Source organism: Trichomonas vaginalis, chromosome III (genome assembly GCF_026262505.1).
Source record: "Trichomonas vaginalis G3 chromosome III, whole genome shotgun sequence".
Classification (NCBI taxonomy): Eukaryota; Parabasalia; order Trichomonadida; family Trichomonadidae; genus Trichomonas; species Trichomonas vaginalis.
The window spans coordinates 3,496,402-3,516,099 of record NC_067205.1 but is presented as its reverse complement, the minus strand read 5'-3'; the positions used below and the strand labels follow the sequence as shown (position 1 = coordinate 3,516,099).

General features: G+C 35.0%; 9 protein-coding genes and 4 pseudogenes across 13 annotated transcripts, besides 2 other annotated features; 6 read left to right on the top strand and 7 right to left on the bottom strand.

The window, feature by feature from the left end:
- Nucleotides 1-214: 214 nt before the first annotated feature.
- On the bottom strand, nt 215-765 carry TVAGG3_0634490 (annotated as a pseudogene). Its single transcript has one exon. A coding segment is annotated over exon 1 (551 nt).
- A 189-nt stretch (nt 766-954) lies between these two features.
- Nucleotides 955-1,299, bottom strand: TVAGG3_0634480 (integrase core domain containing protein family; the record flags this gene model as incomplete). The annotated part of the gene is made up of 1 exon (XM_051240979.1): nt 955-1,299. A coding segment is annotated over one exon (345 nt), but the record flags the coding sequence as incomplete, so codon positions are not given.
- A 1,231-nt stretch (nt 1,300-2,530) lies between these two features.
- TVAGG3_0634470 (organellar and viral DNA polymerase type B) lies at nt 2,531-3,466 on the bottom strand (the record flags this gene model as incomplete). The annotated part of the gene is made up of 1 exon (XM_051240978.1): nt 2,531-3,466. A coding segment is annotated over one exon (936 nt), but the record flags the coding sequence as incomplete, so codon positions are not given.
- Nucleotides 3,467-3,776: 310 nt separating this feature from the next.
- TVAGG3_0634460 (organellar and viral DNA polymerase type B) lies at nt 3,777-4,402 on the bottom strand (the record flags this gene model as incomplete). The annotated part of the gene is made up of 1 exon (XM_051240977.1): nt 3,777-4,402. A coding segment is annotated over one exon (626 nt), but the record flags the coding sequence as incomplete, so codon positions are not given.
- Nucleotides 4,403-4,669: 267 nt separating this feature from the next.
- On the top strand, nt 4,670-5,182 carry TVAGG3_0634450 (annotated as a pseudogene). The gene has a single exon. A coding segment is annotated over exon 1 (513 nt).
- A 1,069-nt stretch (nt 5,183-6,251) lies between these two features.
- Nucleotides 6,252-19,698: part of a mobile genetic element that runs on past the window's edge.
- On the bottom strand, nt 6,870-7,154 carry TVAGG3_0634440 (uncharacterized protein; the record flags this gene model as incomplete). Its single annotated transcript, XM_051240976.1, has 1 exon — nt 6,870-7,154. The coding sequence occupies one exon, from the start codon at nt 7,152-7,154 to the stop codon at nt 6,870-6,872; it is 285 nt and encodes a 94-aa protein (XP_051087563.1).
- Nucleotides 8,096-8,918, bottom strand: TVAGG3_0634430 (annotated as a pseudogene). Its single transcript has one exon. A coding segment is annotated over exon 1 (823 nt).
- Nucleotides 10,431-11,135, top strand: TVAGG3_0634420 (HNH endonuclease family; the record flags this gene model as incomplete). Its single annotated transcript, XM_051240975.1, has 1 exon — nt 10,431-11,135. One exon carries the CDS (start codon nt 10,431-10,433, stop codon nt 11,133-11,135), a length of 705 nt encoding a protein of 234 aa, XP_051087562.1.
- Nucleotides 11,318-19,698: part of a mobile genetic element that runs on past the window's edge.
- On the bottom strand, nt 12,689-13,334 carry TVAGG3_0634410 (annotated as a pseudogene). Its single transcript has one exon. A coding segment is annotated over exon 1 (646 nt).
- TVAGG3_0634400 (uncharacterized protein) lies at nt 14,890-15,504 on the top strand (the record flags this gene model as incomplete). Its single annotated transcript, XM_051240974.1, has 1 exon — nt 14,890-15,504. The coding sequence occupies one exon, from the start codon at nt 14,890-14,892 to the stop codon at nt 15,502-15,504; it is 615 nt and encodes a 204-aa protein (XP_051087561.1).
- TVAGG3_0634390 (organellar and viral DNA polymerase type B) lies at nt 16,512-17,058 on the top strand (the record flags this gene model as incomplete). The annotated part of the gene is made up of 1 exon (XM_051240973.1): nt 16,512-17,058. A coding segment is annotated over one exon (547 nt), but the record flags the coding sequence as incomplete, so codon positions are not given.
- TVAGG3_0634380 (keratin-associated protein family) lies at nt 17,847-18,530 on the top strand (the record flags this gene model as incomplete). Its single annotated transcript, XM_051240972.1, has 1 exon — nt 17,847-18,530. A coding segment is annotated over one exon (684 nt), but the record flags the coding sequence as incomplete, so codon positions are not given.
- TVAGG3_0634370 (phage tail repeat-like family) lies at nt 18,639-19,415 on the top strand (the record flags this gene model as incomplete). The annotated part of the gene is made up of 1 exon (XM_051240971.1): nt 18,639-19,415. One exon carries the CDS (start codon nt 18,639-18,641, stop codon nt 19,413-19,415), a length of 777 nt encoding a protein of 258 aa, XP_051087558.1.

Sequence of the window (19,698 nt, the reverse complement as noted above, 5' to 3'; positions counted from 1 at the left end):
ACAAGATAAAAAGTTAGAAAAAAAAATAAAACTAACGTTATTTTTTCTGTCTTAAGGAAATTCATGAGGGTAGAAATGAGGTTAGAAAAGTGGTTAGAAAACGTGTTAGATCTAACATTCTAACATAAACTTTATTTTTGGTGTAAATAAATGGTACCATTAATGATATCATGACTGTTCTCGTTCATGTCTGATTTACATCTAATGAAAAAGTTTAGAAGAATTTTCTTATTCTTTCTGGCATATTTTTGTCTTTCCAATACTCCCGCTCTAATGGTCCCAGATGTGTTGGCTTCGACTCTCTCAAGTTCTTAGATGGTATAACATCTTCAACGCCTCCTTCATATCTTACTTTATAAGTGTCATCGTTTGTGTTATAGCCAAGTATTTCAATAACCACTCCTCGCTTTGCTTCATCAATGGTTTTAGCAAGTTTGCCATTACTACTTTCAACTAATTTATGACGAGGGTAAATGCTATGGAGTCGTCGGCAGCTTTTATAAGATATCCATTACCTTGCGTAGAGTCTACGATATAATAATTTCGACTTAACCTTAAACGTTTCTTTGTCAACGGTTTGTCGTCAAGAACTACACGAACTTTTGTACCAGGAATGAGGGTAAATTGTGTTGAATTTCTGATATTTTGTGTTTGGCTTCGTTTCTTTTGTATATACTTTTCTTCTTGTTGTTGTGTCATTGAATTTGGTGTATGTCCTGTTGTAGAATGTGTTGAGGAATTATATACTTCGAGAAAGTGTTTCATTGTTTCTTCGGTAAAGTCTCGCTCTTGGTTTAAATCTCTGAGCGTTCTTATGAAGCGGTTAATGATGCCGAGTATGTTATGGTTATGGTCTTCAGTAGTGTAGTGAGTTATGTTATGCTTAATGAGAAAATCTGTGATTTCATTGCTGAGGTATGCACTGTCTTGGTCTGATGTTAAAGTACTTGGGCTATGTTCTGCTACAAACTTTTGTAAAACTCTTAACACTTCACGAGTTCCTTTATTTTTCATTGGATATGCATATGCTTTGCGAGTGTTAACATTAATGAAGATGAGGAATGGTTTATGTCCTCCTTTTCTGCTTTGAATGAGAGTGTCAAATTGGTATGCGTCAGGAGTGTTGGAGTAAATTGGTAAAAAGTAGTCGTAAGGGTTTATTTTTGTTTGATGTACAACATTTTTGTCAAAGAACTTTTTCACTTCAGCTCTGTTAGTAAATCCCCAACTTTTTGCTGCTTCATTGAACTTCTTAAATGACCTCCATGGATGTTGTTCGAATACTTCTTTCAAGCTCATTTATGTAAAGTTAAAGATTTCATTGACCACGGTACCATGCGAATACAGTCACAAATGGTGGCATATAATCTGCACCCGAGCCTGTTGGATTTGTTGTGAAAGTGTGTGAATGATTTCCTCCTGGTTCAGTTGGTCGAAAAATCTTTTTTGCAGCATTGTTATAAGATGGAGATAAAACATCATTGCCAGCTTCATATTCTGAGTTGTATAATGGGTGGTCTCTTAATGAGTGGCTATGGTGGCCAGAAAAGTTTGTAGTTCCTGTATGAGTGTGCGGTGGAAGGTTTGCTTCTTTAATTTTCTTCGAACCTCCTGTTTGCTTTGAATATCTAGCACAGTATAAGAATTTATCTACAATCTGCTTCCACGTACCAAAACCTAAAACACTTGCTGGATTTGTTGAGTTCATTGACGTATAAATAGAACCAACAGGATATAATGTTTGAAGTATTTCAGTCTTTAATGTTTGAAGCTCTGTTTTGTCTGCTTTCTTATCTAACATTGTTGGTAGTTCATATGCTTCAAAGTTTCTGGCATGATCTTCGATATTCCTGCAACTGTTATCTAAATTGTTAAGAGTATCTTTTACGCTTGTACTTGGATTTTCTAATGGTGCACTTGAACCAAGGGTATAGTTCAATATTATGTCGTCTGCTCTAACAGTAGTGAAGGATTTATGTGTATGGTTCTTGTCAGCTTTATTATCATATAAATCTTGAGCAGTGAATTTAACATTATTTTCATCATCCATGACATAAACATTTTTACAGCTAATTTCTTTCTTCGTTGTTATGTTTTCATTCGATGTTAAACCTTGTGGAAAGTTAGGAGGTTTATAATATAAAGCAGCCGCGTGCGGCGGGGCTCCGCCCTCCCCACCAGTTCCTTCAACCGTTCCTTCAATACTTTCTATAGCAACAGTTGAGAAGGAGTTATGTGTATGTTCTTTATCTGCTTTTTTATCTAACATTGCTGGTAGTTTATATGTTTCAAAGTTTCTGACATGACCTTCAATGTTCATACATTTACTATTTAAGGAGTTTAGTGTATCTTTTACGCTTGTACTTGGATTCTCTAAAGGTGCACTTGAACCAAGGGTATAGTTCAATATTATGTCGTCTGCTCTAACAGTAGTGAAGGATTCATGTGTATGGTTCTTGTCAGCTTTATTATTTAATGTAGCTTGAAGTTCATTTATATCGGAGATATTGTGTTTATGAGATTTCAAAACTTTGTTCGTTGCGTCAAGTTCATCTTTGTCAGCTTTACTTTTAATAGCATCTTCAAAAGTTATTTTTGCCTTAACTCTCAAAGTAAATCTTGGTTCAACTAATACACCGTTAACAAAGAAGTATGAAGCATAAATTTCATTGTTATAACCAAATGCTTCTGGTGCTTTACCTGTGTCATACTGTACAGTACAGTATATGTCATAACCTTTAGCACGAATGAATTTATATCTTCTTTCATTAACATCTTCAGTGCTTATTTGTTCGTCCTGTGTTAAATATCCATGGTAGTCCGTTATAATCTGTTCGTCTGAACTTATATAATGAACATGGTTTTTATCTGCTTTTTCGGCTAATTTCTCTTCTATCTCATTTATTTCAAGTTCATGCCTACCACCACCTCCCGAAGAAGTATTTTTCTTCAGCTCTTGAAGAACGTCCACTTCGCCATCTTTGGTGTCAATAATGAGACTTTGAGTTAAAACCTTTCCTGTCTTAATGGATGTTTGTAAAACTTCTTCTTCACCGTGTTCGGGGTCATGGTCGTCATCATATCTTGTGAAATCAGAGATGTTGTCATACATTAAGCATATCTGTCTCAAAAGTTCTGCTATTTGAAACTGGAACGAAAGATATACAGAACTTTCATCATCTCCTAAAGTCAAGTCTGCTTTCTTAAGTATTTCTTGAATGTATGCAATGAGAACAGAGTACCTTGGAAAATATTCGAACAATATTTCATTAGCTGTTGGTTTTGGTGGTTCTTCTGGAGTTTCTGTTGGAGTTTCTGCATCTCTTGACTTCAATGCTCTTGCTCTCAAAGACCTAAATGTTAGAGCACCAGGTTTTACAAAGGACTTTATAAATGCTTTAATAGTTCCTGGTAAGTTATTGTTAGTATTAAGTAAGTTCCTTATGCTTCCATCATGTACGTCCATAGCACTATGTAAAAAATCTATACTTTTCTTGTAGTCAGCAATAGACTGACTGTGATTTTTTAAAGATTTGTCAATACCTTTAAGCCAATCTTCATGCATGTCTGATACTGAGCCAAGAATGTCATTTGCTTCCTTTAGTGTATTTTGTGCTTCTCGTAAAGTATCCAATCTCGTACGTGCATTGTTTGCTATACGTCTTACAGTATCTATTTGACTCCTTGTTTCTTGCATCCAACCAGATAAAGTTTTAATAGTATCCGAACCATTTGAAATGAAGTTCAAAGCATTTTTAACGTCATCTAAAACTTCTTCACCAAGTACTGCCCATATCTTTCCGATTTGGTATTGAAGAACTCCATATGAAGCAGCTGTTAAACCAGTATTTATAAGGTTCCATATCCATGATTTAGCAGTTTTTCCATCCTTTCCATCTTCACCATCCAAACCGTTTTCGCCTTGAGGTCCTTGTATTCCTTGTATTCCTTGTGGTCGTTGAGGTCCGGTGTCACCCTTCTCTCCTTTCAGTTCATCTTTATGTTCGTTATAATATTCTAATGTCATAAGGTGTACATCATTACTGCTACCAGCAACGCCGAGAATTTGTTTCTCATTCATGACTAAATTCTTTAGGCATTTAATGTTGTCGTCAAATCGAAAGCTCTTTAACAATTCAATGAGAACATTTAATACTTTCACTAATGAGGCATCTACTGTAGAATTTATATATTGCACCGTTCCATCATTTATGATAGGAACTTTACTTATTGTAATGAATGGGTCATACGTGTTAAAAGTATCGAAATCAATGACTTTTTTAGTTTTTCCATCGTCAATGACTAAATCATTGCCTTCAATGGTTAAAGTTGAGTTTTCGTTTACTAGTTCATGTGCTCTTCTTGCTTCATTTGTTTCATACGCATATGCAGCAATAGTCATATTTTAATGAGAATAAAATGTTGTTCTATTTGCAAAGTACAGACCCAAACGAATACGGGACAGTAAAGCTACAAACAAACTTAGGTCTTCAGAATGAAGCGCTTGCTTTCAGAGTTGTTGACTTCAATACTATCGCAACTTTTGTCATAACAGATGAAACAGATTTCATAGAGATTGAAATAGATGACAAAAGAAGTGTTATAACATTTCCTAATAGAGCTGGGTATAGAATAGATAAAATTGCTGGAGTCATAGATACTCTCATAAATGAAGAAACTATTGACAACATAGATGTCGAACTCTCTTCTGAGGGAACATTGAAGTTCAGCAGCGAGAAAGAGTTTAAGATACCAAGAATGAGTCATAGAGTACAACTTCTTTTGGGTGCATACCATATGACATTTCCTTTGAAAAGTGTTGACAAAACGATTGAGATGAAATCTGTTCCATACGTATGTTATGGTAATTGTTTGTACATTGAGTCAAAAATAGCTAATGTCACAGGTATTTCAGGAGTTAATAGTAAAGGTTCAGTAGAATATAAGTCTTTCTGTTATGCAGTCAATTCAATGTTCATTCCAAACGTTCCTGTCATAGCAACTCATTTAGGTAAATGGGTTCGCATTAGTCCTCATAATTTGAAAGACATGCAATTCAGAATTGTTGACTTTCAAGGAGAGCCTGTAGAACTGAAGGCACCAGTGCGAATGACTGTTGAAGTTGACTTTTTAGAAAATATTAATGCAACAGCTTACAGAGAACTCAGAGCTAAAAATATAAAGTATGAATGTTATGTATTAGGTCATGAACTTTGGTTGTTGCTGTTTTGATGAAACAAATGAGTTAGTTATTCAGTCAAGAGAACAGAAAAATATTGTGTTAGTGAAAACTGCACCAAGTCAATAAGATTAGGTTTGCATTATGAAGATGAGTTCGATACTGTTGAAGAAGTTTGGATAGATATTACAAATTGCTAACTTGAAATTTTTTGACTGACGGCGCAAAGCGCCAAGATGGGCTCAAAGAGCCCTCCTGACTGCTTTAATTTACTAAAACATATTTCAAACAAAGCTTATAGTCAGTAGATAGTTTTTATACTCGTTCGAATATTTATACTTAAACTCAACTCATGTAGTTCCTGGTGTTTCAATGATGCGGATGTTACCTATTTTCATGAATAGTGGAGTTTGACCACAGCATTCGATTTCAGGGTCGAGATAGTCAATGACACATTGTTTCCCTGTTATTCGTGAGATAACATTTTCAAGGTCCTCCTTTGTTAGAATTATTTGGTTCTTACTTATAAGATTTGTCAAAAGCTTCTTATCGTCTTTGAGTAAAATTGTTTGGTATAACTGAAGAAGGTAATGGTCTACGTTATCTGAAGGATTGTTTGAACATTTGTGTAAGGGTTGTCGTTGGCTTCTCTTGAAAGAATTTGGTCTAATGGTGGATACTCTAACTTAACATCTGATGTAGCGTTAGCGTTTGAAGCTGAGTTTAAATTCACCGACTTAAGTTCTGGTTCTGGTTCTTTCAAACACTCTGAACTATAGTTCTTTATGACAATATTGTTTGTCGTTCGTGAGTCAACATTTGATGTTGGTTCAATTGGAACATTAACGGCACCAGCTAAGATGGATTTGCTTCTCATTTCATATAGAATAAAAACCTTTTATATGTATGAAATGAACAACATACTCGACAAGGGTTTGAATGTAAAGCTAACGAATGAAAATATTGTTGAATTCACTGAGACAGGAGCTGCGTATAAAGATGTAGAACTACTGAACAAAAGAGCAAAGGGAAGAAGCAGGAATATGAACAAAAGTTAGTATGGCTAAGTCGTGTACTGAGGCACTGCGCGCCTCCGTACACCACTTAACCTTAAATATTTACAAAACCAGTAACGTATATTTTACAACACAAACGACAACACTAACTTAACCTTAAATATTTACAAACCGCCAACCACTAATGACTTCATTAATGTAAAAATAAACGTTCTCACTTACAAAAGTATTGCAACTCCTCCCATTGCTGTGCTTCACATAACAGCTCATAATCTTCTGACTCACTTTCTTCTTCATATAGGTCAAAATCACTGTCAAAATAAATGTTAGTAAGTTTTGACAAAGCTAATGAAACACGTTTACCGTTTGTATCGTATGCTTGTATAAACTTTCCATTCTTCATTCCTTCATAAACGCTCAAACTAACTTTACCCTTTCTCCCTCGTATCTGATAGAATGTATTTTCACGAGGAACGAAGAACAAATTCTTGAACTCATGACCGTTGTAGTTTGTTATCTCAATAGTTTTCGTCATTTATATAAAAATAAACTTAAAAATAATGATATCACCACCCTCACACGTATGAAAACATAGCACAAAAATAATGTTTAGGGTAGATGGTTAGATCTAACCTCATTTCTACCCTCATTTCTACCCTGTTGAATTCATTGCTTTATTCCTCACTGTCGTCTGCTTTCTCCAACTCTTCTAACTTCTTCCTAAGTTCACCAATGTTGTCCTCATGAAGTTTAATCTTCCTTAATATACCTTCTCTATCTAATGGTTGCTTTATCTTTCTAAACTGAACTCTACCATCCTTCATAGTATGAATATAAAAACCTTCTGGAATAATTCCTGATTTAATGTATTCTACCAAAAACTTTTGTTTCATTGCTTCAGTGACTTTATTTGTCATTTCAATCAAAGGTGAAGCTAGCACAGCGATAATGGATTTCATGACTTTTTAGTATTTCATGCAATCTTAACAGATAGCCTTACAAGTACTTCCAGTGTCCCTAGCTGTCCCTCCTTTTTATATAACTCCATGACATTTATAATCTCGCGAAACTTAACAGGTAGCATAACAGATTAAAATCAGATGAGGTTTTGAACCAAAATTTCTAAGCAACGTTGTCAAGGATTTTGAGGAACTAGGGACAGAGTGTGGCAAAGTCCAAGATTTAATTTATCTTCATCTGTTTCATCAGCTATCTCATCTAATATGCCAATATTTTATTCATAACTCGTGGCAAACTCACTAACTTTCGTTATGTTCATCTGCATGCTTCATCTGATAGAAAGTATGACTTTCATTAACTCTGTGAGATAATGAAAACTACTAGGGACAGAGACCATGGCAAAGTTTATGACTTTCATTATTTCCAGAACTTAATGAAAACTACTAGGGACAGAGACCATGGCAAAGTTCATGATTTAATTTATTCTCTCACTAACAACAAACACAAACTCCAACACTAACACCAAGTACTAACTTCAGCACAAATGACAAACACTAACAACAAGTACTAACTCCAACACTAACGACAAAAATAAATGTCCTCACTTCTTAACAAAGTAATATGTGCTTCTTACACCACCATAGCTCAAACGTTTCTTTTCAAACATCGATTGAAACTTATTTTGAGCCATTGGCTTTAGTCTCTTTTTCTTCAAATACGCCAAGAAATCTTCTTCACATCTTTTCACTTCATAGCCTTCTTTAAACTCCTCCTTGTTAAGTTCTATGAAATCCTTTATCTCATTCTTTGTTGCAATGGCTTCTTCACGAACGACATCATGAACTATTTCATCACTGTTCTCATGTATGACCTCCTCACTGTTCTCATGAACTATTTCATCACTGTTCTCATGTATGACCTCCTCACTGTTCTCATGAACTATTTCATCACTGTTCTCATGTATGACCTCCTCACTGTCTTTCATAAGCGTTTCAAAGTCTCCTTTACTCATTACTTCAATCTCATGCTGTTCACAGTAGTACTTAAACTCACTGTATATGTCTTTGTTGTATGTTATATTGCTTCCCATGTACTCCATGAATTTTTCAAGCACTTCCTCATAATTCACTGTTTCTTTCTTTCCACGACCTTCTAATATCATACTTGCTTCGTAAATATAACTTCTTGCAGAACCGTCTCGCTTTCTACTTCTTCACAAATTCTCTCATCTTGCCGCCAAATACATTTGAACTACATGCAAAGAATTCATTCTCCTTCGCAAATTCTTTATATCTTCTGTAGCACTCTGTACAATTCCATCCGGATACAAACTTTTCATAGAACTCCTCGTAAAACATTTGGTAAGGTGTTTTGTTCATTTCGATGAGTTCTTGTTTAGCCCTGGTGAATGGTATCTTCCTTACATCAAATTCACTTAAATCTTTCCTCATGAAGTACGTCAGTAAGTTTGAATAAAACTCTTCATTAAAGCTTTCAATGAGATTTGAGAAATATTCGTAATTTCCTTTGTATCTGCTGCTTACGTCAATGACAACAAATCTTCTGTCGTCTTTATCAATCTTTACTGAGTTGAAGTTGTTAGATATCATGATGATATTACAAACATTCTCTATCTTTCTTACTGGCTGACACTTCTGATTTAAGTCCAACTGAGTCTCTGTTACTATTGACTTTAGTGCGTCGTGGTTCATGACCTTAGACGTATCGCATGAGCTTAGTTCATTGCATACGATGAGCTTCATGTTCTCAATAGCAGCATTGAATCTACCAACCACATTCTCTATTGCCGTTATATTATTGTTGGCGTACTTGCTAATGAGCTCGCATAGAACATTACTAAGTACATTCTTACCAGTTCCTTGCTTTCCTATTAACAAAAGTACTGTTCCAGTCTTTCCACAAGGATTTTGAACGATGTAGGCGAACCAGTTCAAAACATACTCATAAAGCTCTTCATCCTCATTACATATGACATCGTGAACATGTTTCAAATATCCTTCAATAACGTTCTCATCTACTTCATTCAGTACCTCATACTCATATCCTCTGAAATAGCTGTAAATGTCATCTCTTTCGTCAAAGAATCTCATGCCTGACTCATAAGATAGTTCTTGTTCTGACCCGCTTCATAAATCATCAGTGCGTTCACATCCTTCTCCTCAATACGTCCTACATAAATACTCTTCATGAGCTTATTGAATTCCTTGCTATCTACTGACACAAGTGTTGTTGTGTCTCGTATTCCATCATAATCTTTCACTAGATATGTCATACGTGCTCCGTCAATAACAACAACACATCTTCTTAAGTCATTTATAACACTAGCTATGTCAATACCGTCCTCACTCATGTACTTATTTCTTCTCAAGTCCTTTAGTGTGAAAGTGTCTCTAAGTTCTATTTCAAGCAATTCATTTACACATCCTTTGCAATACTTCTCTATAAAATATTTCTGTCGTTCTTTACTAAGTTTCTTAACAGCTCTGAAGAACCATGTGTTTTGACTCAAACATCCTTCACAACTTCTCTCATTCATTCCTAGTTCTTTCATGTCATTATCTTCAACCTCTATGGTCTCATTGACTAAGGTCAAAGGGTTCTTAGTCATTGCTGGTCTTATCTGAAACAATGTTTGTGCAACAGGTTTAACTAGTTCAGCAACGTCCTTCCTTAATATGAATAGCTGTTTCCACTCATCTTTGCTAACAGTTCTTTCATAACCACTGACAGTAATGATTTCATTTGCTGACCTTAGACACTTATGTTCTATCATTTGTATTGCTTTTGTGTAAGGCTTTCGTGAGCATAGGTTGTATATGTCATTCCTGCAATGTTCATTCATGCCAATAGTACTAAATCCTTTCTTTGCTGTTGAGTGCATAATATCCATTAGTTCCTGTGTTCGTATTGCTGTCTCATAAAATACAACAAGACCTTTGTCATCTATGACGTACTTACCGAAAACATTGCTTATATTCTTTAACCATGAAATAACATCCTCATTCATGCTGTCAAACATGAAGTAAGGTCTTACATACTCTTCACTTATAAGATACTCCACAAAATACTTGTTAAGCTCTATGTCCTCGTGAGCGATTTCATTAGGTTTGATATTAGTTCCTTTTGTTATTGCTGTCATGTACTTCACTCTCATAGTTCCTTTCAATAGCGTAAAAGTAATTCATTGTTTCATAACTGCTCTAAATTCTGTTCAAAATTCGTACAACATAACTTTTTAACATTAGTGAAAGAACATGAGCGAAACAACAACATCTAACATTACAGAAGAAGTCAATGACAATGCCGATGAAAACATTACAGAAGGAGCTAGTGAAAATATTGACGAGTTCAGTGAGGAAGAAGATATTGAGGACGTCAATGAGAACGTTAGTGGGGAACAAACTCAATGGGAAACATTGAGAAATCATGAAGATTATGAGATTTGTACGACATATCCTTTTACTATTCGTCGAAAGAAAAACAAACATATTAAGAGTGAATGCTTAAATAATCATGGTTATATTGAGCTTAGTTTAAACAACAAAACACATTTAAAGCATAGAATTATTGCAGAACAGTGGATTGAAAATCCAAACAATTTGAAAGAAATAGACCATATAAATCATGATAGAACGGACAACAGAATCTCAAACCTTCGTTGGTGTTCTAAATCTGAAAACAATAGAAATAAAAGCAAGTATGGCGATATAGTTTATGAGTTCGTTGATGAAATATCTGACGAAGCTGTTGAAATAACAGATTATGGTAAGCATTCGTTTGAGTTCTACTACTATGTTGAGAATGAGGACGCATTCTATTATTATACAGGTCTTAACTATCGAAAACTTCATATAAACTTTACAAAAACAGGTGCTGCTTATGTTTGTATGATAGATACAGAAAACAAGAGTGTAATTTTATGCATAAACAAATTCAAACGCTTGTACGGCTTCATGTAGGACAAACATTATTTTTCAACACTAACGCCAACACGTAGGACAAACATTCATGACTAACATTACTGTATAACATAAATGATTTGTCATGATTTAATCGTAAATGTTTTGTCATGATTTCATCGTACATGTTTTGTCATGATTTCATCGTACATGTTAGTTAGTATGGTTAAGTCGTGTATTGTGGCACTGCGTTCCACCTTACCCAATACTTGTGAATTTGACACTTTACAAAACCGTTAACGTATATTTTACAACATGAACGCAAAAACTAATTTAACCTTAAATATTTACAAAGCCGCCAACCACTTCACTAACGAACTCACTAATGTAAAAAATAAACGTTCTCACTATCGTTCTCACTAACGACTTCACTAATGTTCTCATAAATTTTCCTCAATATCTTCATCATCAGTGTTAACCCTATTGTAGTCATACTTGAAGCCATAAACTTTCTCTAACTTCTTAACGTACAATTTACATAACTTACCTTCGTCATCGTATGGTTTAATGATATAACTATTTCTATCTTTATACACAGTCAATGAAAAGTCAACTGGTCTCGGATGTATTTGAAAGAACATGTTATGCTCAGGAAGGAAGAATAAATGTTTAAATGTATGTTTGTTATATGTTTTGATTTGTATGAGTTGCTTTTGTTCTGTCATTACATCCAAATAAAATAAAAATAAAATAAAAAATAAACTTAAAAATTAATGATATCACCACCCTCACACGTATGAAAACATAGCCATAAATTTAGGTGAAGTGGTGATATCTCACCTGTTTTCTCACCTCTTTTTTCACCCGTTGAATTCATTGCTTTATAACTCTCTTCCTTGGTTTCTTTTTAGTTGCTTTCTTCACGTCTGTCTCCAACTTGACTGTCTTTCTTCTTCGTCCATAATGATACCAGTTACTTCCACCAGTCAATGGGTCAAATGGTCTTTCGTAAGGGTTTCCATACATTCCATAGGGACCATACGGAAGAACTACTGGTGGAGGAAAGTTTTCCATCGACTCTATTTAAATGCATTGTTTCACCTTTCATCTGGTCATTAAAGTCTTTTGCGTGTTTTGCAAACTCATCGTCCTTTCCTAAAGCATTTTCTGACTCAGTCGCAACCAAATTGGATGCTTTATTTATGAGCCCTATTTTATTTAATCTTAACTTCTTTGCAACCCAGCCTCCAATCTTCCTTTATTTGCATCTAATGTCTTCGAAACCCTTCCTCCACTCATTTTATTTACTGCGTCATAAGCTCCAAGTGCTTTTGCTCCAAATGCTAATGCTTTTGTTCCCATTGCGCCTAAAGCTGCCCAAGCTACCATTTACACCATATTAAAATCATCTCTCTTCAATATTATCTCATAAAAGTTCTCGTTACTGGAGAAAGTCAATGAAACATAAGCGTTCTCACGGGCTTCGCCTCACCGCTTTGCGGTCTATCTAACTTCTTTCTTATATCATCTATACGCTTCAAAATGTCTGAACAATTGCTAACATCTTCTACAACAGTTATTTCATCATGAATGACCTTCAAGAACAAGCTCATTTAATATGCTATTAAAATCATCTCAATAATGAGTCCATCCTTTCCATCTTTAGGTAGCACAACATCTTTCATTGAAGAAGGTTCGACAAGTCTTATGTTAAACTTACTGACAAAGTTTGTTATACTATAATGCTTCGGCGGCGAATACATGTAGTTTGAAAGACATAATATAGATTCTTCAGCAAATTCACTTATACTGGATTTTATAACAATGTTCTCACGAGACCAAATACCACCAATTGACAATCTTGTAAGCAATCCTGCTGAACCTTCTACTGTAAACGTCGATGGTAACATTCCACGAAGGTCATCTATTGACATCTTGAGTCACTGTATTTAAATATTTTCTTAAAGCAATCGTCATTATCTAACCATGCAATAGCTTTGAAGTTTTCATTCGAATATACATCTGCTTCATTAAATGTAAAACCTGACTTCTTTGCAGAGACGACTTTAAAATCTATTGAGTTTGTTTCAAAATTATATGCTATGGTAACTTCTGAAGGTAATGGATGTCCTTCCGCAGTAAGTTGTTCTCTCACTACCGTTTGAAGCTTTGTATTAAAAACTTTCATGTCATCTCCTGTATCTAGTTCACATACACAGCAACAGGAAAACTATCTTGCTTCTTTGTTTCATCATTATATCTCAAAACATTAAAGTTCTTCAATAATATTGTTCTTCCTGCTGGAATACTTCGAACTTGTCTTTTTCAATAGCTTTCTCACCTCCTACATACTCTACCCAGTGTCTTGGATATTCATAAGTATACTGACTTTCTTGAATTTTGGTTGGTTTCATCATAACGTGTTCATAGTATATCTTTATACTCTTGTCAGTTAGACTCGGTGCTATGTTCTGAATATTTCTGACTTGCATTTTTAATGGAGATAAAATGAAGCATTTAATACATGACGTAGATGAAGACATGAATGAAACTACAGACAAACTTAACTCTTCTCTTATTCTTCCTTTCAGCAAAGATTATGAGTTCTGTTCAAATGGTGTGTATTTCTATTGTGGAAAGATGGGTTCAGGTAAGACATTCAACCTCATTCGTCATATACTCATAACAGAGCGTTTAGGAAACGACTCTTACTATGACCAAATCATTATATCAGCAACTTCAGACTCTATGGACTCAACAGCGAAAACATTTATGAGTCAAAGTTCAAGCTCTGTCGTTAAAGTTCCAGACAGTGAACTCATTGAATTTCTTCAACGTTACATTCGACGTAAGAGAAAATATTATGCCATTGTTGAGTTCATACAGTCAGGAATGCAAAAGACTTCAGAAGAGATGGAAAGAATTATTGACAAACACCACTTACGTCAGTACTCAGGAGTTTACGATATGAAACGACTTACAAACTACATTCTGTCAAAACTTTCAAAATACCCCTTCAAAAAATATCCTTCAAACACTCTGCTCGTTTGTGACGACTTCGCCGGAAAAGGTTTAGTGTCAAAGCCTGACTCACCATTAGCTAACATCATAACTAAAGTCAGACATTACCATTTAACTGTAGCAATACTTATGCAAACATGGCGTTTTTTGCTTTAAACATAAAACGTCTCATAACTGACTTCGTTATCTTTCAAGGTTTCTCACGTGATATTGAACTCATTTGGAAACAGTCAGGTATAACATTACCTTTTGAAGAAATTTGGGAAGCATATAAGTCTCTCATCTCTCCTCGTTCATACCTTGAGATTCATATCATGACTAATACCATTAAAGTCAAAAATATTCCATGGGAACGACCAACATTGTTTTAAAGTTTAACCTTCAATTGACTGATGGTAAACAAATTCCATGCATCTCTGTCGCCATTTCTGTTAATATTTTTGCTGTCATTCATATCATCCACTTCCCCATCCGTTAGCTTTGAGGATATGCGTTAGAATAGCTGTTCTTAAATGAAGGCTTTTCACCTTTGAGAGCATAAACTCTATAACTTTCTGCATACTTTATGTTTGAACCTCCCGAGCCATCATTGACATAAATTTTTATAGGCTTCCACCCTTTGTTCATATTCCTGCTTCTTCCCTTTGCTCTTTTGTTCAGTAGTTCTACATCTTTATACACAGCTCCTGTCTCGGTGAATTCAACAATATTTTCATTCGTTAGCTTTACATTCAAACCCTTGTCGAGTATATTGTTCATTTCATACATATAAAAGGTTTTTATTCTATATGAAATGAGAAGCAAATCCATCTTAGCTGGTGCCGTTAATGTTCCAATTGAACCAACATCAAATGTTGACTCACGAACGACAAACAATATTGTCATAAAGAATTATAGTTCGGAGTGTTTGAAAGAGCCAGAACCAGAGCTGAAATCCGTGAATTTAAACACAGCTTCAAACGCTAACGCTACATCAGATGTTAAGTTAGAGTATCCACCACTGGACCAAATTCTTTCAAGAGAAGCCAACGACAACCCTTACACAAATGTTCAAACAAATCCTTCAGATAACGTAGACCATTACCTTCTTCAGTTATACCAAACAATTTTACTCAAAGACGATAAGAAGCTTTTGACAAATCTTATAAGTAAGAACCAAATAATTCTAACAAAGGAGGACCTTGAAAATGTTATCTCACGAATAACAGGGAAACAATGTGTCATTGACTATCTCGACCCTGAAATCGAATGCTGTGGTCAAACGCCACCATTCATGAAAATAGGTAACATCCGCATCATTGAAATACCAGGAACTACAGGAGTTGAGTTTAAGTATAAATATTCGAACGAGTATACAAAACTTTCAACAGAATATAAACTTTGCTTGAAATATGTTTTAGTAAATTAAAGCAATTTGTAATATCTATTCAAAACTTCTTCAACAGTATCGAACTCATCTTCATAATGCAAACCTAATCTTATTGACTTGGTGCAGTTTTCACTAACACAATATAGCGCTTTGCGCTCGGCGCCTTTGACGCCTTTTTCTGTTCTCTTGACTGACATAACTAACTCATTTGTTTCATCAAACAGCAACAACCAAAGTTCATGACCTAATACATAACATTCATACTTTATATTTTTAGCTCTGAGTTCTCTTGTAAGCTGTTGCATTTAATATTTTCTAAAAAGTCAACTTCAACAGTCATTCGCACTGGTGCCTTCAGTTCTACAGGCTCGCCCTGAAAGTCAACTAGTCTGAATTGCATGTCTTTCAAATTATGAGGACTAATGCGAACCCATTTACCTAAATGAGTTGCTATGACAGGAACGTTTGGAATGAACATTGAATTGACTGCATAAAGAAGGATTTATATTCTACTGAACCTTTACTATTAACTCCTGAAATGCCTGTGACATTAGCTATTTTAGACTCAATGTACAAACAATTGCCATAACATACGTATGGAACAGATTTCATCTCAATCGTTTTTGTCAACACTTTTCAAAGGAAATGTCATATGGTATGCTCCCAAAAGAAGTTGTACTCTATGACTCATTCGTGTTATCTTGAACTCTTTCTTGCTACTGAACTTCAATGTTCCCTCAGAAGAGAGTTCGACATCTATGTTTCAATAGTTTCTTCATTTATGAGAGTATCTATGACTCCAGCAATTTTATCTATTCTATACTCTGCTCTGTTAGGAAATGTTATAAAACTTCTTTTGTCATCTATTTCAATCTCTATGAAATCTGTTTCATCTGTTATGACAAAAGTTGCGATAGTATTGAAGTCAACAACTCTGAAAGCAAGTGCTTCATTCTGAAGACCTAAGTTTGTTTGTAGCTTTACTGTCCCGTATTCGTTTGGGTCTGTACTTTGCAAATAGAACAACATTTTATTCTCATTAAAATATGACTATTGCTGCATATGCGTATGAAACAAATGAAGCAAGAAGAGCACATGAACTAGTAAACGAAAACTCAACTTTAACCATTGAAGGCAATGATTTAGTCATTGACGATGGAAAAACTAAAAAAGTCATTGATTTCGATACTTTTAACACTTATGACCCATTCATTACAATAAGTAAAGTTCCTATCATAAATGATGGAACGGTGCAATATATAAATTCTACAGTAGATGCCTCTTTAGTGAAAGTACTGAATGTTCTCATTGAATTGTTAAAGAGCTTTCGATTTGACGACAACATTAAATGCCTAAAGAATTTAGTCATGAATGAGAAACAAATTCTTGGCATTTCTGGTAGCAGTAATGATGTACACCTTATGACATTAGAATATTATAACGAACATAAAGATGAACTGAAAGGAGAGAAGGGTGACACCGGACCACAAGGACCACAAGGAATACAAGGAATACAAGGAATACAAGGAATACAAGGACCTCAAGGCGAAAACGGTTTGGATGGTGAAGATGGAAAGGATGGAAAAACTGCTAAATCATGGATATGGAACCTTATAAATACTGGTTTAACAGCTGCTTCATATGGAGTTCTTCAATACCAAATCGGAAAGATATGGGCAGTACTTGGTGAAGAAGCTTTAGATGACGTTAAAAATGCTTTGAACTTCATTTCAAATGGTTCGGATACTATTAAAACTTTATCTGGTTGGATGCAAGAAACAAGGAGTCAAATAGATACTGTAAGACGTATAGCAAACAATGCACGTACGGGATTGGATACTTTACGAAAAGCACAAAATACACTAAAGGAAGCAAATGATATTCTTGGCTCAGTATCAGACATGCATGAAGATTGGCTTAAAGGTATTGACAAATCTTTAAAAAATCACAGTCAGTCTATTGCTGACTACAAGAAAAGTATAGATTTTTTACATAGTGCTATGGACGTACATGATGGAACCATAAGGAACTTACTTAATGCTAACAATAACTTACCAGGAACTATTAAAGCATTTATAAAGTCCTTTGTAAAACCCGGTGCTCTAACATTTAGGTCTTTGAGAGCAAGAGCATTGAAGTCAAGAGATGCAGAAACTCCAACAGAACCTACAGAAGGAACTGAAACAACAGAAACTCCAGAGGAACCACCAAAACCAACAGCTAATGAAATATTGTTCGAATATTTTCCAAGGTACTCTGTTCTCATTGCATACATTCAAGAAATACTTAAGAAAGCAGACTTGACTTTAGGAGATGATGAAAGTTCTGTATATCTTTCGTTCCAGTTTCAAATAGCAGAACTTTTGAGACAGATATGCTTAATGTATGACAACATCTCTGATTTCACAAGATATGATGACGACCATGACCCCGAACACGGTGAAGAAGAAGTTTTACAAACATCCATTAAGACAGGAAAGGTTTTAACACAAAGTCTCATTATTGACACCAAAGATGGCGAAGTGGACGTTCTTCAAGAGCTGAAGAAAAATACTTCTTCGGGAGGTGGTGGTAGGCATGAACTTGAAATAAATGAGATAGAAGAGAAATTAGCCGAAAAAGCAGATAAAAACCACGTTCATTATATAACTTCAGACGAACAGATTATAACGGACTACCATGGATATTTAACACGAAGTGATGAAGCGAAGACAAAAAATGTTAATGAAAGAAGATATAAATACATTCGTGCTAAAGGTTATGACATAAGCTGTACTGTACAGTATGATGTAGCTAAAGCACCAGAAGCATTTAGTTATAACGATGAAATTTATGCCTCTACTTTCTCTGTTAAAGGTGTATTAGTTGAACCAAGATTTACTTTGAGAGTTAAGTCAAAAATAACGTTTGAAGATGCTATTAAAAGTAAAGCTGACAAAGTTGAACTCGAAGCAATGAACAAAGTTTTGAAATCTCATAAACACAACATCTCCGATATAAATGAACTTCAAGCTACATTAGACAGTAAAGCCGACAAGAACCATACACATAAATCCTTCACTACTGTTAGAGCAGACGACATAATATTGAACTATACCCTTGGTTCAAGTGCACCATTAGAAAATCCAAGTACAAGCGTAAAAGATACACTAAACTCCTTAAATAGTAAATGTATGAACATTGAAGGTCATGCCAGAAACTTTGAAACCCATGAACTACCAGCAATGTTAGAGAAGAAAGCAGACAAGAACCATACACATACAAGTTTTACAACTGTTGCTATAGAAAGTATTGAAGGAACGGTTGAAGAACCTGATGGGGATGTATTATATTGTAAACCTCCTAACTTTCCACAAGGTTTAACATCGGATGACGACATAACGACGATGAGAAACATTAGATGTAAAGATGTTTATGTCATGAAGGATGAACATAATATTAAATTCACTGCTCAAGATTTATATGACAAGAAGGCTGACAAAACAGAGCTTCAAACATTAAAGACTGAAATACTTCAAACATTATATCCTGCAGGCTCTATTTATACGTCAATGAACTCAATAAATCCAGCAACAGTTCTGGGTTTCGGTACGTGGGAGCAGATTGTAGATAAATTCTTATACTGTGCGAACTCTTCAAAGCAAACAGGTGGTTCGAAGAAAATTAAAGAAGCAAACCTTCCACCGCACACTCATACAGGAACTACAAACACAACAGGTAGTCATTCACATTCAATAACAAAAAGAGGTTATACAAATCTTGCAGCAGGTTCGGATAGACAGGGAATGCATAGATATGATATTTCAAGTGACCCAGTAGATTCAAGCACAGGTATTTTCTGTGGAACCACAGGAAATCATTCACACACTTTCACAACAAATCCAACAGGCTCGGGTGAAGATTATATGCCACCATTTATGACTATATTCGCATGGTACCGCGTTCATTGAACGCGCTTGAGCCTAGAATAAAATCTTTAACTTTACATAAATGAGCTTGAAAGAAGTATTCGAACAACATCCATGGAGGTCATTTAAGAAGTTCAATGAAGCTGCAAAGAGTTGGGGATTTACTAACAGAGCTGAAGTGAAAAGGTTCTTTGACAAAAATGTTGTACATCAAACAAAAATAAATCCTTACGACTACTTTTTACCAATTTACTCCAACACTCCTGACGCATACCAATTTGACACTCTCATTCAAAGCAGAAAAGGAGGACATAAACCATTCCTC